Raw genomic sequence first — 27,158 nt, forward strand, 5'->3', positions numbered from 1 at the left:
AGAAAAGTGACCTTCTATAATGTTCAATCATCTCACAATCACACATACAGGCACATGCCATTAAATAAAAAGTGACATCTGTGCAGAGGAAGTGAATACATGGAAGCCCCATCTCGGTGGGCCAAGCGGCAGGACGGTGCGAGGGATCGCGGTTCTCCTGGACCACGGTGAGGGTGAGGAGCTTCTGGTGAACGTGGAGCACCTACCACCAGTGGCTGGATGGTTCAGCTCAGTTGTCCTGCATGCATTTGCCCAGCAACTGCACCCTCAGACCCCATCGCACTGCCCCCCCACCATGTGGAAGAATTCATAATTATGGGGGAAAAGGATGGTGAGAGAGATGCGGAATTCAGGAGCAACCTGTCAGACCTGTGAGATGGCTAGAGGTGTATGTCTCATGGCCACTGTTTGGCCGCCATCTTTGATTCACCAGCCAAACCATTTACTTGGCTTCTCAGGTCTGGCAACGTTGACCTTGAATGTCACAACTCTGGTGGACGTGTCTGACATACGATTCATCAATGTGACCCATGAAAGCCTCCTTGTCTGCACGTTGCCCATCAGATGCCAATGCGGAGCCCATGAAGAGCAGAATATAATGCACACAATAGTTCTTGGTCCATAATGAGGTAATACTGATCTTCCAGCCGTTGTCCCCGGCCAGAGTGAAGGCAGTTTGTGACATGAACCGTCTGTCTCCAGTCACAGCCGTCCCACAGATTGGTACTCGTCCAACCTCCGGTCCCCCCGTGTCAACTGGTGCAGATGCTGTTTATAGACACAGATCCAGGGTCTACCAGACCCAGTTCCTCCTGCTCATTAACGCACAACTGGTACCCACAGCCCTTTCTCCGCGCCAGGGGCGCTACTCTCCCATTTGGTTTGGCACGTGGTGGTAGTAGGAAGCCAACGCTGCCGGCAATCAGCATGTGCCAGATGCTGTGGATGTAAAAGTAGTTTTCCTCCGTCTCAACGAAGGCGTAGAGGGCCACGGCAGAACTGGCGATGAGGGTTCCTGGGCAGAGGTAGAAGAGCCATCTCTTCCATGTTGGGGGGTAACAGTGGCGCCTCCGGATCGTTCTGAATGTCTGACAATAGAAAGAACATGCATTATACATGACATACACAATACCGGAGCAGCTGTGACATCATATACCCTGCACTGTACTGTACCCTGCATATGTGACATCATATACCCTGCACTGTACTGTACCCTGCATATGTGACATCATATACCCTGCACTGCACTGTACCCTGCATAAGTGACATCATATACCCTGCACTGTACTGTACCCTGCATATGTGACATCATATACCCTGCACTGCACTGTACCCTGGATATGTGACATCATATACCCTGCACTGCACTGTACCCTGGATATGTGACATCATATACCCTGCACTGTACTGTGCCCCGAGGAACCCTACATGCCCCTCCACCAGCTCCTATAGGCTCACACAAACCCCTCCCTTTGTGCTTCTCACTGCCATGTCCCAGATTCTGTTCTCATCCTGTCCTGCTAAATTGCTCACCTACCTTTCATCAATAGCCAAGGAGGTCCTGATACCTCTATATAGATCTCCATATCACTAGAGGGGTCACCAGCAGGAGGAAGGAGGTCCTGATTCCTCTATATAGATCTTTATATCACTAGAGGGGTCACCAGCAGGAGGAAGGAGGTCCTGATTCCTCTATATAGATCTTTATATCACTAGAGGGGTCACCAGCAGGAGGAAGGGGGTCCTGATTCCTCTATATAGATCTTTATATCACTAGAGGAGTCACCAGCAGGAGGAAGGAGGTCCTGATCCCTCTATATAGATCTTTATATCACTAGAGGGGTCACCGGCAGGAGGAAGGAGGTCCCGATTCCTCTATATAGATCTTTATATCACTAGAGGGGTCACCAGCAGGAGGAAGGAGGTCCTGATCCCTCTATATAGATCTTTATATCACTAGAGGGGTCACCGGCAGGAGGAAGGAGGTCCCGATTCCTCTATATAGATCTTTATATCACTAGAGGGGTCACCAGCAGGAGGAAGGGGGTCCTGATTCCTCTATATAGATCTTTATATCACTAGAGGGGTCACCAGCAGGAGGAAGGAGGTCCCGATTCCTCTATATAGATCTTTATATCACTAGAGGGGTCACCAGCAGGAGGAAGGAGGACCTGATCCCTCTATATAGATCTTTATATCACTAGAGGGGTCACCAGCGGGAGGAAGGAGGTCCTGATTCCTCTATATAGATATTTATATCACTAGAGGGGTCACCAGCGGGAGGAAGGAGGTCCTGATTCCTCTATATAGATCTCTATATCACTAGAGGGGTCACCAGCAGGAGGAAGGAGGTCCTGATCCCTCTATATAGATCTTTATATCACTAGAGGGATCACCATTAGGAGGAAGGAGGTCCTGATTCCTCTATATAGATCTTTATATCACTAGAGGGGTCACCAGCAGGAGGAAGGAGGTCCTGATTCCTCTATATAGATCTTTATATCACTAGAGGGGTCACCAGCGGGAGGAAGGAGGTCCAGATTCCTCTATATAGATCTTTATATCACTAGAGGGGTCACCAGCAGGAGGAAGGAGGTCCTGATTCCTCTATATAGATCTTTATATCACTAGAGGGATCACCACGGACTGCCAATAAAGTGAGTGCTCACCACATTTTTCCCACATTTTGTAGAGGTAACTGTGATCGAAGGACGCTTTGGTCGCTGTGTCTCTCTCTCTCTCTCTCTCACAATGTGAGTGATACTGTACAGAGAATAAAAGAAGGTACATTGAAGACATCAGCGATCAGACATTGCCTTCACTTTACCTTCTGTTATCCTCTATTCAGTATCACCTACCACGGTGTCCTGCATTTAACCACTGCCCGCCCCCCGTATGTTTATGGACGCCCTCGGACGGGAACTGTGATATCTCGGTCCATGTTGCAGCTGTAGCAATGATTGAGATAGCATTTTTTTTTTATCCTGAGGGATTCTGCACAAGAACAACAACAAGCCGCTGGATTACATTTACAAGTGCTAGAAGGGAAAAGCAAAACCGCCACCGCCACGCCCACCACGCCCGCGATGCGGCCTTTATCGGGCTTTCCTATGTGCAATCGGAGAGCCCGGAAAGGGTGTGACCAGCAGCATCCAGCTCTAGGCAGACAGTGAGGGGAACGGATGTTGTTCCCCCCCCCCCACTAGACACGTGCAATTCATTTCAGTCCGAATACAAATTCGGACAAATTTTTGGTTATTTGGATGTACCTGATTCTCCGAAATTAAATAGTAACTAATTTAGTTTGAAACCTATTAAAATTTGTTTTGTTTATTCGTTTTCTAACGAATTTGAACTTTTCAGGACTATTAGAAGTCAGATCGGTCGAAAAACAGTTGATCAATTCGAGTTTTTCCCCACTGACAGATGAATGTAAAAAAAAAAAAAAAAAAAAAAAAAAAAAAAAAATTCTGGCAGTTGAAAATAGAATAATAGAAACAATAACAGAATAATCTCGACCAATCCAAATTCTAATCGTTCTGAAAATGTTGCAATTCGCTATAAAAAGAATGAACGAAATTCATTTTATTCGATTTCAACAAAATTTGTTACTATTTCATTCGGAGATTCGGATACATCCAAATCTCCGAATAACCCAAAAAATTTGTCCGGATTTGTATTCAGACCAAAACGAATTGCACATGTCTAGTGGGAAGAACAAGATTAATAGACCAAAAACTAATTTTCAACTAAATATAAAATGAAAACAAATTCTGAAAACAAATTCTGAAAACAAATTAAAACCAAATTCCATAACGAAACAAAATTCTAAGTAATTTTCTAGCAAAAACAAAAACAAAAAAAACATGCTTTTTTTTACATGTAGGAGAGGAGTGCCAGAATTGGCCCCGGACTGGAAGAGGACAAGCTGGCAGGAGGAGAGAGTTCACCTGAGCAGGATGCCGCTGGTCTTTCATTGTCCACTCATAAGCCATTTATGTGATGGACCAACACAAAGTGACACATATGAAGTGGAAGGAAAATGATAAATGATACAAATAAATGTGAAAAGTATGGGGAAGGGGCATTTGTATGGCGCCCCCCGGAGTCACAACTTTGTAGAACCCCCTTTCTCTACAAGTCTTTTTGGGGGTGTCTCTACCAGCTTTGCACATCTAGAGAGGAACATTTCTGCCCATTCTTCTTCTTTGTAAAATATCTCAAGCTCTGTCAGATTGGATGGAGAGCCTCTGTGATCAGCAATTTTCAAGTCTGGCCACAGATTCTCAATGGGATTTAGGTCTGGACTGTGACTGGGCCATTCTAACACATGAATATGCTTTGATGTAAACCATTCCATTGTAGCTCTGGCTGGATGTTTCGGGTCGTTGTCCTGCTGGAAGGTGAACCTCCGCCCCGGTCTCAAGTCTTTTGAAGACTCCAAAAGGTTTTCTTCTAAGATTGTCCTGTATTTGGCTCCATCCATCTTCCCATCAACTCTGACCAGCTTCCCTGTCCCTGCTGAAGAAAACCATCCCCACCACATGATGCTGCCACCACCATGTCTCACAGTGGGGATGGTGTGTTCAGGGGGATGGGCGGTGTTAGTTTTCCCCACACATAGAGTTTTGCTTTTAGGCCATAAAGTAGAATTTTGGTCTCCTCTGACCAGATCACCTTCTTCCACATGTTTGCTGCCCCCTCCCCCACATGGCTTCTCACAAACTACAAACAGGACTTCTTATGACTTTCTTTCTCCAATGTCTTTCTTCTTGTCACTCTTCCATAAAGGGCAGATTTGTGGAGAGACGACTAATAGTTGTCCTGTGGACAGATTCTCCCCCCTGAGCTGTGGATCTCTGCAGCTCCTCCAGAGTTACCATGGACCTCTTGGCTCTTCTCTGATGAATGCTCTCCTTGCCCGGCCCGGTCAGTTTAGGTGGACGGCCATGTCTTGGTAGGTTTGCAGTTGTGCCCATACTCTTTCCATTTTCCGATGATGGATTGAACAGAGCTCCGTGAGATGATCAAAGCTTGGGAAATGTTTTTATAACCTAACCCTGCTTTATACTTCTCCACAACTTTATCCCTGACCTGTCTGGTGTGTTCCTTGGCCTTCATGATGCTGTTTGTTCACTAAGGTTCTCTAACAAACCTCAGAGGGCTTCACAGAACAGCTGTATTTATACTGAGATTAAATTACACACAAGTGAATGGAACTATTTACACGGCCCCCCTTATGGCTGATCAGGCCATAGACACAGAGACGGTCCTCCAATCACACCGTAGACAGATCTGCTGCATGTGACCCTATCATAGACATTCACATACCCAGGCGATGGCCATGATCCCCACAGCGAACAGACTGGGCCCCAACAGGTTCCACAAGCCGTGACGATCCAGCTGAAGAGCCATGGAAAGCAACATCGCCCCCAGCAGGTACAAAACCTAAGAGACGAGAGAAGAGACTGTCAGAGAAATGGTGAATGTCACCCCTGTCTGGATTGTATGTGCTGGCACCCACCAGTACCCCAGAGAGGTACAGAAACACATTATAGAAAGGAGGGGTTCAGTGAGCCCCCTGCAGGTACATAGACATAATACAGGGAGGAGGGGTACAGTGAGCCCCCTGCAGGTACAGAAACACATTACAGGGAGGAGGGGTGCAGTGAGCCCCCTGCAGGTACACAGACATATTACAGGGAAGAGGGATGCAGCAAGCCCCCTGCAGGTACACAGGCACATTACAGGGAGAGGTGCAGTGAGCCCCCTGCAGGTACACAGACATATTACAGGAATGAGGTGTGCAGTGAGCCCCCTGCAGGTACATAGACATATTACAGGGAGGAGGGGTGCAGTGAGCCCCCTGCAGGTACACAGACATATTACAGGGAGAGGTGCAGTGAGCCCCCTGTGGGTACATAGACATATTACAGGGAGAAGTTGTGCAGCAAGCCCCCTGCAGATACACAGGCACATTACAGGGAGGAGGGGTGCAGTGAGCCCCCTGCAGGGACACAGATATGTTACAGGAAGGAGGGGTGCAGTGAGCCCCCTACAGGTACACAGAGATATCAAAGTGAGGAGTGAAACAATGAGCCCCCTGCATATTCATTTACCCATAAGAGGGAAGAGGGGTGCAGTGAGCCCCCTGTAGGTACATAGACACATTACAGGAAGGGTTACAGTGAGCCCCCTGCAGGTACATAGACACATTACAGGGAGGGTTGCAGTGAGCCCCCTGCAAGTACATAGACACATTACAGGGAGGGTTGCAGTGAGCCCCCTGCAGGTACATAGACACATTACAGGGAGGGTTACAGTGAGCCCCCTGCAGGTACATAGACACATTACAGGGAGGGTTACAGTGAGCCCCCTGCAGGTACATAGACACATTACAGGGAGGGTTGCAGTGAGCCCCCTGCAGGTACACAGACATATTACAGGGAGGAGGGGTGCAGTGAGACCCCTGTGGGTGCAGAAATATTTTACAAAAAAGCAGGATGCAGTGTTCCTCCTGCAAGTACAGGAATAGGTAACAGAAAGGAGAAGTGCAGTGCTCCCCTTGCAGGTACAAAGAAATATTACAGGAATGAGGGGTTCAGCGCTCCCCTTGCAGGTACAAGGACATATCACAGGAATGAGGTGTGCAGCGCTCCCTGCAGGCACAGCAAAATATTACAAATAGGAGGGTAGTAGTGCCCCCCCTGCAGGTTCAGAGACATATTACAGGAAGGAGATGTGCAGTGCTCCCTGCAGGCACAGCAAAATATTACCAATAGGAGGGTAGTAGTGCCCCCCCTGCAGGTTCAGAGACATATTACAGGAAGGAGATGTGCAGTGCTCCCTGCAGGCACATCAAAATATTACAAATAGGAGGGTAGTAGTGCCCCCCCTGCAGGTTCAGAGACATATTACAGGAAGGAGATGTGCAGTGCTCCCTGCAGGCACAGCAAAATATTACAAATAGGAGGGTAGTAGTGCCCCCCCTGCAGGTTCAGAGACATATTACAGGAAGGAGATGTGCAGTGCTCCCCCTTTAGGAATCTTCTTACCTGTTTGATGATTGGTTGCAGTCTGGCCATGCTGATTACTGTCACCCACACAGACATGAGAGAGCCGAGGAAATCGCAGAACTGCAGCACGTCATACTCCATGATACAGAAGACCACGATTCCAGGCTGGTCACAGGCGTGATAGAACTGCAGGGAAGAGATCACATGGTGTGACACATACATCTACACCGAACACACCATACCGGAGAATAAACAGGACCAGATCTGCTGATTATTGGGATTCTTCTCTAATAGGACAAATCTTCATTTATATATTAACAAGAGCCTAAAACTTACGCAGCCTAAAGATTGGATGATTGGCCAGGGACAGCGAACACTCACCGTGGAGAAGAACATTGTGAAGATGTAGACGGAGGCTTCCAGGAGGTAGTGACCCCGGAGGGCGATGAGGACAGGCGGAAGGAACATCAGGTTGCTGAGACACAGGAGGAGGGTGGACAGGAGCTGGAAGCCGTATGTGAAGGCCTGACTGTTATCCGTACATCCCCATCCACTCCACCCTGAGAGAGACCACAGAGAGGTCAGACATGGAAATATCTGGGACATCATCCAATCGTATACAGAGCTTTGACATCACACTCAAGGACTGCCATCTGAATTCACTCATAGTATACCGAACTGTGACATCACACTCAAGGACTGCCATCTGTATCCACTCATAGTATACCGAACTGTGACATCACACTCAAGGACTGCCATCTGAATTCACTCATAGTATACCGAACTGTGACATCACACTCAAGGACTGCCATCTGAATTCACTCATAGTATACCGAACTGTGACATCACACCCAGGGACCGTCATCCTATTCAACCCAAAATTTATTGTACTTTCTTGATCATACATCACGGGACACAGGAGCTTCATTACATAGTGGGTTATATAGGCACCTCTGGTGATTGGACACTGGTTGACCCAATTAAAGAGAATTCCTCCCCTATATAATCCCTACCATTAGGGAGGCACCTCAGTTTTTTCGCCAGTGTCTGGTCGATGGTCACGTAAAACTTAGCTCTATGCGGGTCCCGGCGAGGGCCGAAGGGCTACAACAAACCGGATCCATACCTCGGGCCGATAATTGACTCCCAAGATGGTATGGTACCCGGGCCTCGTCTGCCGAAGACACGAGGTTTTGCCTGTAAGTCCTCTCCATTGGAAGACTGGACTCTGGGACAACCAGACTTGGGGTACTGTTTACTCAGAGCGCCCGTAAGTTTCTGGCAGAGTTTTTTACAAGGCCCAGGTAGGAGGATCTTTTCGTAAGAACCCCAGATACGCCTGAAGGTTGGCTAACAATACCCGCCGTGATGGGTGAAGGCTGGAATTGGTCTGAAATCAGCAATTCCTGCGGCGGGGAACAGGTATGGGAAGTCATCCTATATATTTATTTATATGAATGGATTTCTTCATTGTGAGTAGTTGTATGTCTTACCTGGTTTCCACCACTTGAGGGAGTAAGAGCAAGCCTGATGCATACTTACATGCCTTTCAAACAAACACGCTCAGTGAAATGCCTGGTCCTCCCAGCTATTCACGTTTCCTTGCAGTCCCTGCCACAATAAAAGTAAAAAAGGGGTCCCACGCAGATCGGGGGGTCCCAGGTCACCCTTTTGGGTTCCCCTTCCCCCCCCCCGGATCCCGCGGTCCTCGTGCACGCGTGCGGGCGCGTGCACGCGCGCCGGGCGCGCTCCCGGCCTAATAGGGAAAGGGGGGGGGGGGTGTGGTTGCCAGCTGTGCACAATCAAGTGCTCCAGACTGTAATGCAGGCGCCAAAACGGCCGTTTTTAAAAGCCCAGAGCGTCAGGGGACTGTAAGGTGAGACACAGGAGCTGTGGGCTGTAAGCATCCGTGGGATTGGATCCAGGCGAACCTTAAGACACCTACTCGGCATCATATTGTGCAGTTAAGCTTATATTGATTTATTGTGAGACTTTAAGCACAACAAAGTGATTGCATTTTACACTAGTAACTCTGCTTTGTAGCTCAGTACTATGTCTCCTCGTAAGAGGGTTTCAGGGGCAGGTAATAAAAGCACTGGCAGATCACCGCCTAGGTCCAGGGGTTCCAAAAGTGCATGCAGATTACCATCCCCCTCTGCAAGAGTGGAGCCTGCATCTCAAGACGAGTCAGTGCCCCTTTCAGGCTTTGCAGCCTCTCCTAATGTCGCAGCCCCGGTCTATGTCACTGAGGACTCCCTTAGGGCTTCATTGGAGAGTTTTGAAGGGAGGATAATGAATTTTATTTCTGCCTCCCTAAAAGATAGCAGAAAAAGGGGTAGATCCCCTCCCTCTGCTGAAATCCCTCTCTCAGACAGCTGCTCTGAAAATGAGGAGAGATCCCTATCTTTGGAAAGGGATCACGAGCAGTCGGATCAGTCAGAGGATGAGGAGTTAGTCCCCTCCTCCCAGGCACTCAGAAAGCAGGTGCAGTATTACACTGAATTGGTGCGTACCACGTTCAGAATGCCGGCTGCTGAAGTCGCTACATCCTCTGTCTCTTCCCTGGGAGTCAGGAAAGCCCCACAGACTGCTTGTTCCTTCCCAATTCATCCTTTAATGGCTGACTTGATGTATGAGGACTGGGGACATCCCGATAAACTGTTTACTCCTCCCAAGAGGTTTTCTATGTATTATCCCGTGGAGGAAAGTTTCACCAAGAAATGGGGGGCCCCATCTGTGGATGCGGCTATCTCTTGTGTGAATAAAAACCTAACTTGTCCTTTGGATAATGCGCAGGTATTTAAGGACCCAGCTGACAAAAGGCTGGAAACCTTGTTAAAAGCCTCCTTTTCCATGGCCGGCGCTGTGGTGCAACTTACAGTCGCAGCCGTGGGGTTGTGTCAGTTCCTTAAGGAACAGGTTAAACAGATGTTTGAACTCCTTCCTAATGAGGAAGTAGAGAAATATGCAGAGATGCCTCACATCTTATGTTTCATAATTGATGCGATTTTGGATTCTGTCCAACAAGCATCACGTTTGTCCCTCATGTTGGTACACATGCGTAGGGCTCTATGGCTAAAAAATTGGGCTGCTGAAATGTCATGCAAAAAGCATTTGACTGGGTTCCCGTTTAAAGGGGAACGGTTGTTTGGAGAGGAATTAGATAAATTCGTCCAAAATATTTCGGGAGGTAAATCTACACTCCTTCCAGTCAAGAAGAGTAAACGTCCTTCATTCAGGCGTACTCTCTCTCCCGAAGCGTCAAGCTCTAAACAGTGGCGACGGCCTTCTCAGCCCTCCTCGGCTGCAAAGCCTCAGGGCCGAGCCCAGGGACAGAAAAAGACTTGGGGGCGGAAGCCTGCCAAGCAGACCTCCAAGACATCCTTGTGAAGGGGCGCCCCCGCTCGGCCGAGTGGGGGGAAGGCTCCTGCAGTTTGCAGGCGCCTGGCGGGAAGAGATTCAGGACAAATGGGTGATCTCTTCAGTATCTCTGGGCTACAGGCTAGAGTTTCAGAAGATTCCACCTTCTCGTTTTCTAAGGTCAAGGATCCCCAGGGATCCGATAAAGCAGAAACCGCTATTTCTGGCCTTAGATCAATTACTATCCCAGGGTGTGATAGTAGAAGTGAGCCCGAAAGATCAGGGTTCAGGTTTCTATTCGAATCTCTTCACCGTTCCAAAACCAAACGGAAGTGTCAGACCTATCTTGGATCTGAGAGACTTAAACCGGTTTCTACACATCCAGACCTTCCGGATGCAGTCAATACGCACTGTGGTCTCCTCCCTGCAAGGAGGAGAATTCATGGCATCAATAGATATCAAAGACGCATATCTCCATGTGCCAATATTTCCCGCACACCAGAAGTTTCTGAGGTTCGCGGTAGAGCAGCGCCATTTTCAATTTGTGGCCCTGCCGTTCGGCCTAGCCACGGCCCCTCGAGTCTTCACGAAGATTCTAGACCCTCTCTTAGCAATCTTAAGAGTTCAGGGCATAGCCGTCATGGCTTACCTAGACGACTTGCTTCTCGTAGAGAGAACTGCAACATGCCTAAGTCGCAGCGTCACCAAAACGCTAGAACATCTGGGCCGCCTAGGTTGGATTATAAACCTAGAAAAATCGTCTTTACAACCGACCACCAGGTTGGATTACCTGGGTCTGATTATCGACACCGCTCAAGGCAGGGTGTTCCTTCCAAAGCCAAAGGCCTTGGCCATTGGAGATCTAGTGCACCTGATTCTGGGCAGAAGATCCTCCTCCATTCGGTTGTACATGAGACTGTTGGGAAAGATGGTCGCCTCTTTCGAGGCCGTTCCATTCGCCCAGTTCCACTCAAGGCCCCTGCAAAGATGCATCCTTGCGATTTGGAACAGGAAGCCCCAATCCCTGGATCTTCCTATGCGTTTATCCCCTCGGGCACGCAAAAGTCTTGTCTGGTGGTTACAGACCAAAAATTTGCTGAAAGGCAAAACCTTTCTTCCCCTCTCATGGAAGATTGTCACCACGGATGCCAGCCTGACAGGCTGGGGAGCCGTGTTGCAGGAAACATGCTCGCAGGGAAAATGGTCTGCGACCGAAAGTCTGCTGCCCATAAATATCTTGGAGATTCGGGCAGTTTACATGGCACTCAGAGAGTGGGCTCACAGACTGCGAGGTTTCCCAGTTCGGATTCAGTCCGACAATGCCACCGCAGTGGCTTACATCAATCACCAGGGCGGTACCAGAAGTCTGGTGGCCCAAAAGGAGGTGAATCGCATACTTGTCTGGGCAGAAGAGCATGTTCCGTGCCTCTCTGCAGTCTTCATCCCAGGAGTGGAGAATTGGCAGGCAGATTATCTCAGCCGCCAGCAGTTGTGCCCAGGAGAATGGGCTCTGCACCCCGATGTGTTTCAAGACATATGTCACAAGTGGGGCACTCCAGACGTGGATCTGTTTGCGTCCAGATTCAACAGGAAACTGGACAACTTTGTGTCAAGGACAAGAGATGCACTTGCTCAGGGGTCAGATGCTCTGACAGTTCCCTGGGATCAGTACAATCTGATCTATGCCTTCCCCCCGAACCCGCTGTTATCGAGGTTCTTGGGAAGGGTCAAGAGGGAGACGAAGCCGGTCCTTCTAGTGGCCTCGGCTTGGCCCAGGCGACCATGGTTCGCAGAAATCATGAAGTTGGCAGTGGGCAGGTCATGGACCCTCCCTCTCTGGCCAGATCTGCTCTCACAGGGTCCAATTTACCACCCTGCTTTACGCAGTCTGAATTTGACGGTCTGGCTGCTGAGACCCACATTTTGAGAGGCCGTGGTCTTTCGGGGCCAGTCCTCTCCACTCTGGTCAATGCCAGAAAACCGGCCTCCAGGCGTATCTATTACAAGATCTGGAGGGCATATGTTTCCTGGTGTGAACCCAGGAGATGGCATCCTAGAAGGTATGTCATTAGCAGAATCTTGGCCTTTCTCCAATCAGGCCTTGAAATGAATTTGGCCATAAGCACCATCAAGGTGCAGATTTCGGCCCTATCGGTCTTTTTTCAAAGATCGCTTGCATCACATTCCCTTGTACGGGCTTTTATCCAGGGGGCTATGCGGATGAGACCGCCAGTCAAACCTCCGGTATGCCCTTGGGATCTGAATTTGGTTCTCTTGGCCTTAGAAGCCCAACCATTTGAACCTCTGCATCTGGCTTCTTTAACTCTCCTGACAAAGAAGCTGGTGTTCCTAGTAGCCATATCCACGGCTAGAAGGGTATCAGAATTGGCAGCTCTTTCCTGTAAAGAGCCCTATTTAATTATCCATAAGGACCGAGTGGTCATGCGTCCCAACAGGTCCTTTCTACCTAAGGTAGTTTCAGGTTTTCACCTGAATCAGGATGTAATCCTACCATCCTTCTTTCCAAACCCTCAGTCCACAGAGGAAGAATCCTTACACACTTTAGACGTGGTTAGAGCAATCAGTCTTTATCTTCAAGCAACTGCTCAGATAAGAAAAACTGACTGTTTATTTATTCTGCCAGAAGGCCCTAAAAGGGGTCAGGCAGCGTCAAAGTCCACTCTCTCGAGGTGGATCAGACAGGTTATTTCTCAGGCCTATGACTTAAAGGGGAAGACTCCTCCTTTTCAGGTGAAAGCGCACTCTACTAGGGCTGTCAGTGCTTCTTGGGCAGTGCATCACCAGGCCTCCCTGGCTCAGATCTGTAAGGCCGCGACTTGGTCATCAGTCCACACATTCACCAGATTCTATCAGGTGGATGTCAGAGGGCAGGAGGATATCGCCTTTGGGCGCAGTGTACTGCAGGCTGCAGTTTAGGTCCTCAGGTCCCTGGCGGTCTTGAATTATGATCTGTGTCTCCCTCCCCTCAACCTGAGCATTGCTATGGGACATCCCACTATGTAATGAAGCTCCTGTGTCCCGTGATGTATGATCAAGAAAATAGGATTTTTATATACAGCTTACCTGTAAAATCCTTTTCTTGAGAGTACATCACGGGACACAGGGCTCCCGCCCCTCTTGGGTTTTACGTGGTTTCTTATTGCTTTGCTACAAAACTGAGGTGCCTCCCTAATGGGAGGGATTATATAGGGGAGGAATTCTCTTTAATTGGGTCAACCAGTGTCCAATCACCAGAGGTGCCTATATAACCCACTATGTAATGAAGCTCCTGTGTCCCGTGATGTACTCTCAAGAAAAGGATTTTACAGGTAAGCTGTATATAAAAATCCTATTATCCCCCCTTGGTGACCTCCATGGATCTTTATCTGGGACCTCCACAGTATAAGGTCTGAGCACTTCCACACCATCCCCACTGACTGACAGGGTGAAACTGCCCTACCCCTAAACCCTTCTGTGCTGCCATCCTCCCTGATGACCTCAACTATTTACTGCCTGAATACTTCTATGCCATCCCTGTCACTTCTGACTGACAGGGTGACACTGCCCCACCCTCAAACCCTTCAGTGCCACCTGAATACTTCCACACCAGCACCACCCCACCCCCCCGACTAACAAAGGGATAACCCTACCCCATCCCTAGACACCGTTCTTCTTGGTGTACTTAGTCTGCTGCCTGAATACTTCCAGGCCAGCCTACCCCCCCCGCTCACTGACATGGGTGAAATTGCCCCCCTGACCCCTTAGTGCCACCGTCCTCATTGGTGACCTCCACAGTCTACTGCCTGAATACTTCCAGACCAGCCTCACCCCCGCTGACTGACATGGGTGAAATTGCCCCCCTGACACCTTAGTGCCACCATCCTCAATGGTAAACTCCACAGTCTACTGCCTGAATTGTTCCACACAAGCCCTTCCTCTGCTAACTGACATGAGTGACACTGCCCAACCCCTAGACCCCCTTAGTGCTGCCATCCTCCACAATGACCTCCACTGCCTACTGCCCCAATACTTCTATATCAGCTCCGCCCCTGCTCACTGACACTGGTGACAATGTCCCACTATCTTCCTCAGTAGCCTCAATCTACTGCCTGAATAATTCCAGACCAGCCCACTGATTAACATGGGTGACTCTGCCCCACCTCTCCCCCTAGTGCCACCATCCAACCTGATGACCTCCACTGTCTACCACCTTAATACTTCCACACAAGCTCTGCCCCCCCCCCCCCCAGACTGACACAGGTGACACTGCTCCGTCCTTTACCTGCTCGGCACTCGCAGGCAGCATAAAGGTAGTTGTTGGTCCTCAGCAGTTTGCACTGTCCATACGTTCCGCATTCATTAATGCATGGCGAGAGGAAGGTACGCAGATTCAGCTCGGCGCTGACATTATGACATGGCCGCCACCTGCAGGGAACAGATACAACCAGGGATCAGTCCCTTCCAAATACAGAAGAAATCCACTATACAGATACCCATCCCTCTGGGATCAGCTTAGAGTTTGACCAATGGGTGACCACCTCCTGGCTGTCTCTGCTTTGTCTTCATGCTCTGTCTTTATGGAGAATATTTGTGTATCTTTATGTTTAGTCTACACTTTCTTAATGGAATACAAGCTTGTCTTCTGCCAGCAAGCTCTCTGTGGGTAAGCAGTGGTCTCTCTGCAGAGATCTGACATGCCCATGCTAAATCAGAGCTAGAGCTCAGCAGGCGGCATGTTGGACCTCTGCAGATGTTACAACTAATATCTACCTTGATGACAGAAAACATCTAGAACTCGCTTCATAGACGTAGAACTTCACCGATCACATGTATGGCACCACGGTACATGGATTATTCATAGATCTCATTACTTACACTGAAACTCAGTAGGATTTAATAGACTCTGCCAGTAGATACCCTTAACCCACTTATACCCATCTTCCACCTGTTTGTTCTCCCCTCAGAAAAATTACTGAGCGCTTCATTAAAGGAGTTGTGGGGTACCATGTCAAAGTTTAGGGGATCATTAGCTGGGGATTTTCCCTCTCAAGAGAATCCACCACCCTGCCCTGACTGATGCCCTTCAAAGCTCAACGGTTTTAGATTTGGATGGCGTTGGGAGGGATGAGAACCTCCCTTTGTATCCATGCTTGTGTCCTATTGTGGAGATTCTGCTTACTTCCTGTCCTAGGGAGGCATCTAAAGTCATGGAACATCTTCCAATAGGAAAAGAGAATAATGTAAAAAATGAAGAAATGTTTTGTGTACCAACCATACCATGTAAAATTGTATCAAGATTTTGCAAATTTGCTGTGGGTTGTAGAACTCACCCGTGCTGAGAGGCACACATAGACCGTAGACTTAGGTACCAGGTGCCAGTCTGGGGGTATGGGATCCGCAGGCGGCTGAGCGAGTTGCTGCTGTTTACTGACAGAGAGAATCCGGAGAGAGAGTCTGCGGAGAGGAATGTGAGGAGAGGTCAGAGCAATGCAGAGAGGGGCAGGAAGTCGGCTATGGACCGAGGTGTCTACAGACCTCAGATGGTGACTGGATGCATCCAACCAACTTTCCCATGCATAGGGAGGAGGAGCGTGTGGTCATGTGGTGACTTGTGTCAGGTAAAACAACAACTTGGCCAAGAAAATGTGATTTCATTATTCTACCCCCAAGCAGGTCTGAAAAGATATCATCACCATGGGCCTTCGAAATCCTACAGACATGTGAGCACCTGCCCATCCAACCATAACCAGTCTGGAAGGATAATACCACGGTTAGCCATTGAGGTCCTACAGGTGTGTAAGCACCTGCTTAGCCTACCTTAGCCAGTCTGGAAGGATGATATCACCTACAGACATGAGAGCGCCTGCCCATCCAACCATAACCAGTCTGGAAGGATAATATCACCATGGGCCATTGAGGTCCTAGAGAGATGAGAGCGCCTGCCCATCCAACCATAACCAGTCTGGAAGGATAATATCACCATGGGCCATTGAGGTCCTAGAGAGATGAGAGCGCCTGCCCATCCAACCATAACCAGTCTGGAAGGCTAATATCACCATGGGCCATTGAAGTCCTAGAGAGATGAGAGCGCTTGCCCATCCAACAATAACCAGTCTGGAAGGATAATATCACCATGGGCCATTGAGGTCCTAGAGAGATGAGAGCGCCTGCCCATCCAACCATAACCAGTCTGGAAGGCTAATATCACCATGGGCCATTGAGGTCCAACAGACAGAGTGCCTGCCCATCCAACCATAACCAGTCTGGAAGGATAATATCACCATGGGCCATTGAGGTCCTTCAGACATGAGTGCGCCTGCCCATCCAATGATTACCAGTTTGGAAGGATAATATCACCATGGGCCATTGAGGTCCTACAGACATATAAGCACCTGGCCAAAAAACCATAACTAGTCTGGAAGGATAATATCACCATGGGCCATTTAAGTCCTAGAGAGATGAGAGCGCCTGCCCATCCAACAATAACCAGTCTGGAAGGATAATATCACCATGGGCCATTGAGGTCCTACAGACATGTAAGAACCTGGCCAAACAACCATAACTAGTCTGGAAGGATAATATCACCATGGGCCATTGAGGTCCTACAGACATGTAAGAACCTGGCCAAACAACCATAACTAGTCTGGAAGGACAATATCACCATGGGCCATTGAGGTCCTACAGACATGAGAGCACCTGTCCATCCAACCATAACCAGTTAAATTAGGTAAAAGCCTTCAGCTCTGAGAACTTTTTATACTTTACAATATCCTCCTCTATCATCGCTGAAAAAAACATTGGCTGTGTATAAATGTGGACACCAGCGTCTTAACTACAAGATATAATTATGGCAGAAGGCTCAATGCCCCAAAGGATGATGAGAGTGATGGGAACACTAACCTGTCTGGCAGGTGATGGAGGAGTTGTCACCGAGGATCAGTGGGACGCCATGGTTCAGACACCCGAAGACTGTCACGTTCTCTCCTTGGACAGATGACTGTCATGAGGGGATAGAGAGCATTACATAGATGGAAGAGAAACCAAGACAATATCAATACTGTGATGACCATTGGTTACCCACCAAACCAAGATCCACCAGCTAAACATGACTTCTGCTCATTAGACCTCCTTTGCGTAATTCACACCTGCCCACTGTAACATAACCCAACTTTACATAGCCCGCTATACAAGTCACTCATTCATTCATTCAACTTTACATATATGATATATCGTTACCTTGGTCACCGAACTTTCATGTATTATAGACGGTCTGTCTACCTTAATGAGGTCAAGTAAAGTTATACTGCGTTACTGTGTTCATGCAGTGCAAGTAAATGGGTTCACTTTAATGGCACCCCACCAGCTGCTTCCCTTGCCTTCCTCACCACTCCATTCACCCAGGAAGTAAAGTGACATATGGAGTAACAGGACTTTTCCTCTCCTTCTATATGACAGCTCTGGTGCTTTCTGATTGTCCATGAGGTGTCCAGGACTGGAGCTTCCACAGGACTTAAATGCTGTCTTCTGCTGGTGATTGGAGTTGAAGGGTAGCAAAGGGAAGGTGAGAATTAGCAGCTGTGGGGGGCAGTAATAAAGTTAACCTGTTGCCCTTCCATCTCTGGACAAAGAACTGATCCAGGTTAAGCTTACCAACCTCACACATATTCCTGAATGACTCTTGTGCCCTAGCTTAGCCATACATCCATAATCATAGTCACATGACCCATACCAGTTGGTGCCCTCAGCCTCTATTGTTACTCACAGTATTGAGACGGACTTCCAGGTTGAAGACCCCTCCACTGTCCAGTACAGGTAGAAGATTAACACTGAACACAGCAGGCCGGTCTGGTGGTACTGACACATTGGGTCCGAAGAATATGTAGAAATGGACTGAGAACGTGTCCAGCTCGTTCCTTAGGGTGGGTCGTATGGGCCAGCAAGATGGCTGGAGGATGGTGGCATTACCCCAAGACACGTTTCCTGCTGACAGAGAGACTCCAGGGGCTGGGAGTCCTTCTAAGGAAGCCAATCCACCTGCTGCTCCAAAAGACTGAGGCATGTTCAAGGAGGAACTGGGAGCGTTGGGCCCACGGGAGAGGCCAGGCCGAGAACAGTCTGCCAGGAGAACAAAGCCAACATTATGATGGTAAACACCCTACAAACCTCCCACAGGCTCAACAACCCAGTACTCACCTTGAAGTTGTGTAGTCAGCTGGAAATAGATAGCGGTGCCCGCCATTCCTGTCCTCTCCACCAACACATAATACCAGTGCTGCCAGAGTGGCAGTGCCAGGAGGAGCTGGCATACAGACGAGGAGGAGGTGCAGTCTTGGCTGGAAGAATTGTGCAGAGGAGGGCCTTTGGCACGCAGTCTCAGCAGGAGGGGGCAACTGTCAGCAGTGCGCACACCAGTACGGCAACCCAGGAGACTGACCCGCAATCCCGAGGTGAACTGAGGAATGAAGACCCTGAAAGAGTAAGAAGAGGGGGGGGTAAGTATGTAGCAAGTCAAGGGGTAGATATGTATCATGTGGGCATTTCTTATCCTGTGGTGGGCAGAGAGTGGGTGCTCCAACATGATGTAAGTTTAGTAAATCTTATTTCACAGGACAGAAGGTCCCATGAGATAGCCGACCTGTTTTTGGGTTCAAAACTCCCCTTCATCAACGCTGGGAAGCAAGATAACAATAATAAAATGATCTAACTATTGTCTGGGCTGGCTTAGTCTTTCCTTCTCTGGGCTGGCCGCTCAGCTGTTGGCTAATTGCCAGCTCTCTTCTCTCTCCACAGTTACCAGCTGTTCCTGATGATGCTCGTCTGACCTGCCTACTTAAAGCCTTCCAGATCACTTCACCTCTGCCTTCGCGTTGGTCACATCACTGAAACCATCTCCTGTGGTTAGTTTAAAGACTGGCTTGCTGACATCCCTTCTGGCTCCTTATCCTGCTTGCTGTTGCTCTACTTGGATCCCTGACTTTTGGACTGGCTGATTACCCGATCTGGTTACTGGACTCTGGCTATGCCTGACTACGCTTTTTCTATTTACCTTTTTATTTTTATTAATAAACAAGTGTGATTTAATTGTACGTCTGTCTCAGCCTGATTCTTGGTTTCTGACAACTATACAGACACATATTAGGATGTCTTAATACCAAGATATGGTATTATATAAGACATACGTATGGCATACCTTGGTATCAAGACATGTGAAAATGTGAAAATACTGCCTTTGCCTGATGTTCCTGTACCTCACTCAGGGGTGTCTTTAATATTGATTGGACCCTTGGCAAACATTTTCTTGGCTCCCCTCCTCCATGTGATTTAGCTCTCCACCTGCTCATACACTGACAATCAATGTAATGGGGGATTTTACATTAACAACTAATAAAGGGGGATTTCTACACTGGCCACCAATGTAATGACTTACACTCACCACCAATCTAAATGGGGCTTTTATACGAAACACCAATGTAAATTTGGATTTTTTTTTGACTGGTTGCCAATATAAACAGGAGTTTCTACACTGGCCACCAATGTAATGGGTATTTACACTGACCACTAATGTAATAGTGATTTACACTGATCACTAATGTAATAAGAGCATTCACAGTAACCACCAATGTAAGGAGAAATTTACATTGGCCACCAATGGAAGGGGGACCTTCTCACCAGCCATTAGCGTGAATGAAAGGTTTGTAAACCAAGCCCCAATGTAATGAGAAGATTTACACTGACCACCGATGTAACTGAAACATTTAGCCTGCGTTCACATTTGTGTGTGTGTCGGGAACGCATGCTAAATCGCTTTCGTGACACCACAGAAATGTGCTGCCCTTTAGCAGACACAGCAGTGCCATTCATTGTTAATGACATCCTCACACATCTGCTGAGATGTGCCTATTCACATCCACCACCATGGCACCATGTTATTTTGAAAAAGGGTTCCACCTCCAATTTGCTTACCTTTACAAAACAGGCTTAATGACCACAGTTGTGGGCAGGACTTTCAAGCACACCCCTTTACCTCCCCAGTGGGCAGCATTCAGCAGAAGTGATGGTAGATATGACATCAGTGGGGCATGATAAACATATGAATGCCGCTTCTATTTACACATCAATGCTGCCGGTCTGCAGCTATTTACATATTAATGCAGGTCATTTACATGTAAACACAGGGTCTGCAGGTGAGTCATCTGTACAAGGCAAAGCAGAGCTGGGCAGCATTAGTAACAGAACTTCACACTGAAATATCGGGACACAGCACGGGACTAAAACTTCAAGGGACAAGGGAATTTAAACTGGAATAGTTGGCAAGTATGAGGCAGCTGCTTTGGGCCCCACAACAATGATGCTCTTGCTCTCACTTAAATGCAGCCCTGACCTTACTGTCTGGATAAGATCAGATCTTGGCTTTTATTCCGAAACTGCCTTTGTCTGATGTTCCTGTACCTTACTGTCCAGCCAAGATCTGACCTTGGCCTGTATCCCAACACTGACTTTGCCTGATGTTCTTATATTTTGCTGTCCAGCTGTTGATGGCTTTCAGCTTCTGTCCTGGCTTTGCTCCTGTCCACTAATCTGGTGTCACCATGTTCCTTGCCTCTAGTCCTTATCTGACGGTCCACAGTCATCTGTGTCCAGGGGCGGACTGACAACTCATGGGGCCCCCGGGCAATAGGAGATTATGGGGTCCCCAGGCAATCAGACATTATGGGGCCACACAGTATACACACACACACACACACACACACACACACACACACAGTATACAATAACACAGTATACACAGACATGTTTCTATTGGCTGATAAGGTACTGGAGAGGTCGGGCAGCTATAATCTCTGGATTTTTAGACCAAAAGGATGTCGGTAAGGGACATTTCAGAGACAGATGTAAAAAAACACAGATTTTTACATACTTTCCCTGGTTTTACTGAGGCTGGCAACCCTGATGGGGCCCCCTAGTGGCATGGGGCCCTCGGGCAGTGCCCGAGTGGCCCAATGGTCAGTCTGCCCCTGTCTTTGTGTCATATCTAACAGTTGGGGTTGCCCAATACATCCGCCCTCATGCCGCTCTGTGTCTCCTGTAGCCTCCTCCAGAAGTGTTGGACAAGATGTGCAAGAGAAGCCCCCACTCTAGCCCTCTAGGTGAGTTTGCCGTGTCCCCCACATGGCTTCTTGCAAACTGCTAACAGGACTTCTTATGGTTTTCTTTCAACAATGACTTTCTTCTTGTCACTCTGTCATAAAGGGCAGATTTGTGGAGAGACGACCAATAGTTGTCCTGTGGACAAATTCTCAGAGGTTTGTTGCAGTGTAAATAAGACACATAGAAGACAATTGTTTTGTGGGTGTCCTAATGGTGACTGCCGTTCTTCCAGGAAAATGCCAGTGGCCGCAGTATATGTGCACCTTAATGCACACTTGTTAATAGGTTTTATGGCATTCCGGGCCAGGATAGGGGGTGGGCGACAGGGTCAGCTGCCCACAGTGCACTGGTAAAGAATAGGCTGAGTAGCACCCATCCTAATCAGTCTGGCAGGGAAGAGGTTAAATGCCCCCCCATGCACAGCTCTCGTCTATTTCTGTTACTTATGAGCAGGGCTGTCATTAGAAATCTGGCCCTGTACAGCGCTCCTGGCAAACGTCCAGGGGACAATAATGAGGCAGCACGTCAAGCACACTATGTCCTATTGTGGGTGTGCCCATTGTGCTAGCGGTGGGAAGGGCCTAAAAATTGAGTCTACATACAGAGTGCAGGTGTCAGGAGTATGCATCACACATGGGGTGACCACACGTACCGGATTGCCTGGGACAGTCCCGCATTTTGCAGGTCTTTCCGGGGGCACAGACCCAGGGACTGACACAGCCAGCCCCCCGGGCCGATCTGATGCCCCCGAAAAAAGGCAGCCGCATCGCCACTTTACTCACTGACAGTACTTGTCCTAGCCGCCCGAGACTCATTGTACCATGTTCCACCGCTGGCTCTACACTGTCTAAACGGGTTGCTAGGACTGCCTGGCGTCTAGCAAACAGTGACGTTACGTCACCACGGAGCGAGTCCGAGGCCCCAGCATTCAGAACGGAGGAGGGTTTAACTTCCTCCTCCTTCCATGCCTAGTGCTTTATCTCCACCCACCTCCTCCTCAATCTTCTCCGGCGGCATGCTCAGAGGGAAGGCAACTGCCAGTATTTAAGAAACTCTCAATACTCAGAGGTGAGGCCAGGTGCCGGGGATGGATGGGACAACATGTGTGTCATGAGGTACTGACTGCAGAGAGGACGGCAGATGAGCTGGCAGCAGAGGGCAGGTGACACCCTCTGAGGGATGTGAGGAGGACACACCCTTAGATCTCACGGGTTCATGCTGGGACTTGTAGTCCTTCACTTTTGACAAAAAAAGTGAAGGACTACATGCCCCAGCTTGAACCCCTCATAGCTGAAGATGTGACACCCCCACCCAACTAGTGAAGAACTACAGGTCCCAGCATGAACCCATATCAGGTGGTCATACTGGGACTTGTAGTACTTCACTTTTGAGCACTGTGACCCCCCCCCCCAAGAAAAGTGGACTACAGGTCCCAGCATGAACCCGTGAAATCTATGTGGTCACAAAAAAAAAAAAAGGTATCAAAAATCATCTTTATTTTTGGGAAGGGGGTGTCCCTGAATGGCAGTTTGGAAATGTGGTCACCCTAATCACTCAGAGTGCATGTTCAGGAGTATGTAGTATACCAAGTGCATACTGTATATTTCAGGAGCCGAGTCACTTGATATTACTTGAAAGCAAACAAAAAAAAGACCCCTTTCTGGCCCCAGGCCCTCCATCTGAGCTAATGGGGCACAGAGAACTTTATTAATAATGCTGGGAACTACAATCTGCGGTAATACTCTGCCTGCTCCCCATGGAAAATTCCCTCTCTGCCAATGCCACCCCACCCCACCACTGGACTAATGAGGTGAGGGCCTGGTACAAAAGGGCCAACTCTACCGAGACCCCCCCCCCCCCATCCTCAGCCCCATTTTATGAGTAATAGCGGATCCCCTCTACCTAGGTTCGCCACCTGTCCAGGATTCACCCAGACAGTGCGGGTTTTGAATCATGTGTCCAGGTCTGAAACCCGGACACATTATTCAGACCAGGCTGTAGCTCCCCAAGTAACCCAGATATTCACACACAAATCTGTTGCTGTCCAGTAGCTGTGAGCAGATGTCTGGGGGCAGGTTGGGCATTACTGGGGGGGACAGGGTGATGATTTCAGCAAGGGGGCAATTTGACCACACCCACTGCTGAATGTGGCACGCTATGCCCACCGCATTACTACTCTCCTTGGGGCAACCAAAGTTGTCCCAAGGCCACTAAAGTGTTTGGGTTTTGCTTACAGAAAAGGTGGCAACCCTACCTCCACCCATTAGCCTGTCCAGACTGCAGCACTTGGAAGGCAAGACAGAACCGGAACCCGGAGTCCGGGACACGTTCCTTACTGATACTCTCTAGCTGGTTGGCTACTTTAGTAATGCTGGAGCTCTACCACCCCAAGACTGCTGCTAGATACAACACGATAAAGTAGAAAGGAGTCTGGCAAAGTATTAGGGTGCAGTGTGAGAGGTGAGAAGCACCACCGGGCAGGGGAGCCGAGGTCGGGGAGCAGGGCTATGCATTGTTATTACTGGCTCGGTCTCCTAAGAAAAAAACAACAACTATCTACACCCCTCCCAAGCACACAGGTGGGATCCCAGATCTCCCAACTTTTGAAGTTTAGATTGCCACCTCTCAGAAGGAGAGGACACTTAAAAGAGCAAAGGAAAAACAGACACAAAAGCTGAAAGTATATTCTGGTCTGTGGACCTCCCAAGAAGAGCCCCCCCACCCCACCCCACCCCACCCAGAGCACACAACGTAAAACATGCCCCTTCCCTATCTGTGCTGGGGCGACACTCAATGGCCTATCCACAGAATTTCAGACCCAAGAATGGAGGGGACTACTCACTTGTAGAGTGCAGAGCGATTGTGTGGAGGAAGCATCTGCTCCGTGATGTACCCGGGATACAGGACTGGCACGCCAACTGCCCGCTGCACGATGAGCTGTGGCTGGAAGAGGTACTGGCATTCATCATGTAAACCCTGTGTACACAGCAAGACGATGAGATGGAGGGACACCAAAAATGGGGAAATAGAATATATGACATCAGTGCAATCCTCACTAAAAATATTATCATCCAAATATTCCATAATGGCTCGTGGAAGACCAGCTACCATCAACGTTGGCCAAGGAGTGCATCACAGCCTGTAGGTTTCATCAATCAGCAAGGAGGTGATGGCAGTGGATGGAGGAGATGACAGTTGGGTACACTAGATACAATAGGGAAGGAGATGGCAGTGGACGGAAGTGATGACAGTTGGGTACACTAGATACAATAGGGAAGGAGATGGCAGTGGACGGAAGTGATGACAGTTGGGTACACTAGATACAATAGGGAAGGAGATGGCAGTGGACGGAAGTGATGACAGTTGGGTACACTAGATACAGTAGTGATGGAGATGGCAGTGGACAGAAGTGATGACAGTTGGGTACACTAGATACAATAGTGATGAAGATGGCAGTGGATGGAGAATATGACAGTTGGGTACACTAGATACAATAGGGAAGGAGATGGCAGTGGACGGAAGTGATGACAGTTGGGTACACTAGATACAATAGGGAAGGAGATGGCAGTGGACGGAAGTGATGACAGTTGGGTACATTAGATACAATAGTGATGGAGATGGCAGTGGATGGAAGTGATGACAGTTGGGTACATTAGATACAGTAGTGATGGAGATGGCAGTGGATGGAGGAGATGACAGTTGGGTACACTAGATACAATAGGGAAGGAGATGGCAGTGGACGGTAGTGATGACAGTTCAGTACACTAGATACAATGGTGATGGAAATGGCAGTGGACGGAAGTGATGACAGTTGGGTACACTAGATACAATAGTGATGGAGATGGCAGTGGACGGAAGTGATGACAGTTGGGTACATTAGATACAATAGGGAAGGGGACAGCAGTGGACGGAAGTGATGACAGTTGGGTACACTAGATACAATAGTGATGGAGATGGCAGTGGACGGAAGTGATGACAGTTGGGTACACTAGATACAATAGTGATGGAGATGGCAGTGGACGGAAGTGATGACAGTTGGGTACACTAGATACAATAGTGATGGAGATGGCAGTGGACGGAAGTGATGACAGTTGGGTACACTAGATACAATAGGGAAGGAGATGGCAGTGGACGGAAGTGATGACAGTTGGGTACATTAGATACAATAGGGAAGGAGATGGCAGTGGACGGAAGTGATGACAGTTGCGTACATTAGATACAATAGTGATGGAGATGGCAGTGGACGGAAGTGATGACAGTTGGGTACATTAGATACAATAGTGATGGAGATGGCAGTGGACGGAAGTGATGACAGTTGCGTACATTAGATACAATAGTGATGGAGATGGCAGTGGACGGAAGTGATGACAGTTGGGTACACTAGATACAATAGGGAAGGAGATGGCAGTGGACGGAAGTGATGACAGTTGGGTACACTAGATACAATAGGGAAGGAGATGGCAGTGGACGGAAGTGATGACAGTTGGGTACACTAGATACAATAGTGATGGAGATGGCAGTGGACGGAAGTGATGACAGTTGGGTACACTAGTTACAAGAGGGAAGGAGATGGCAGTGGAGGGTAGTGATGACAGTTGGGTACAATAGATACAGTAGTGATGGAGATGGAAGTGGAAGGAAGTGATGAAAGTTGGGTACACTAGATACAGTAGTGATGGAGATGGCAGTGGACGGAAGTGATGACAGTTGGGTACACTAGATACAATAGTGATGGAGATCGCAGTGGACGGAAGTGATGACAGTTGGGTACACTAGATACAATAGTGATGGAGATGGCAGTGGACGGAAGTGATGACAGTTGGGTACACTAGATACAATAGTGATGGAGATTGCAGTGGATGGAAGTGATGACAGTTGGGTACACTAGATACAATAGTGATGGAGATGGCAGTGGACAGAAGTGATGACAGTTGGGTACACTAGATACAGTAGTGATGGAGATGGCAGTGGATGGAAGTGATGACAGTTGGGTACACTATATACAATAGTGATGGAGATGGCAGTGGACGGAAGTGATGACAGTTGGGTACACTAGATACAATAGGGAAGGAGATTGCAGTGGATGGAAGTGATGACAGTTGGGTACACTAGATACAATAGTGATGGAGATGGCAGTGGACAGAAGTGATGACAGTTGGGTACACTAGATACAGTAGTGATGGAGATGGCAGTGGATGGAAGTGATGACAGTTGGGTACACTATATACAATAGTGATGGAGATGGCAGTGGACGGAAGTGATGACAGTTGGGTACACTAGATACAATAGGGAAGGAGATGGCAGTGGACGGAAGTGATGACAGTTGGGTACATTAGATACAATAGTGATGGAGATGGCAGTGGATGGAAGTGATGACAGTTGGGTACATTAGATACAGTAGTGATGGAGATGGCAGTGGATGGAGGAGATGACAGTTGGGTACACTAGATACAATAGTGATGGAGATGGCAGTGGACGGAAGTGATGACAGTTGGGTACACTAGATACAATAGTGATGGAGATGGCAGTGGACGGAAGTGATGACAGTTGGGTACACTAGATACAGTAGTGATGGAGATGGCAGTGGATGGAAGTGATGACAGTTGGGTACACTATATACAATAGTGATGGAGA

General features: G+C 48.5%; 1 protein-coding gene across 1 annotated transcript; it reads right to left on the reverse strand.

Annotated features, from left to right (window-relative positions):
* LOC143973773 (transmembrane protein 8B-like) lies at positions 1–24,496 on the reverse strand. The gene is made up of 10 exons (XM_077474619.1): positions 24,367–24,496; positions 18,570–18,844; positions 18,139–18,491; positions 17,277–17,373; positions 15,707–15,830; positions 14,659–14,801; positions 7,398–7,576; positions 7,056–7,202; positions 5,332–5,448; positions 1–1,088 (listed from the first exon to the last, which is right to left on the reverse strand). Exons 1-10 carry the CDS (start codon positions 24,399–24,401, stop codon positions 753–755), a joined length of 1,806 nt encoding a protein of 601 aa, XP_077330745.1. The 5' UTR covers positions 24,402–24,496; the 3' UTR covers positions 1–752.
* Between the last annotated feature and the right edge of the window lie 2,662 nt (positions 24,497–27,158).

Source organism: Lithobates pipiens, unplaced genomic scaffold, assembly GCF_037356315.1.
Source record: "Lithobates pipiens isolate NorthernLeopardFrog02 unplaced genomic scaffold, aLitPip1_a1.2 Scaffold_96, whole genome shotgun sequence".
NCBI classification, from domain to species: Eukaryota; Metazoa; Chordata; class Amphibia; order Anura; family Ranidae; genus Lithobates; species Lithobates pipiens.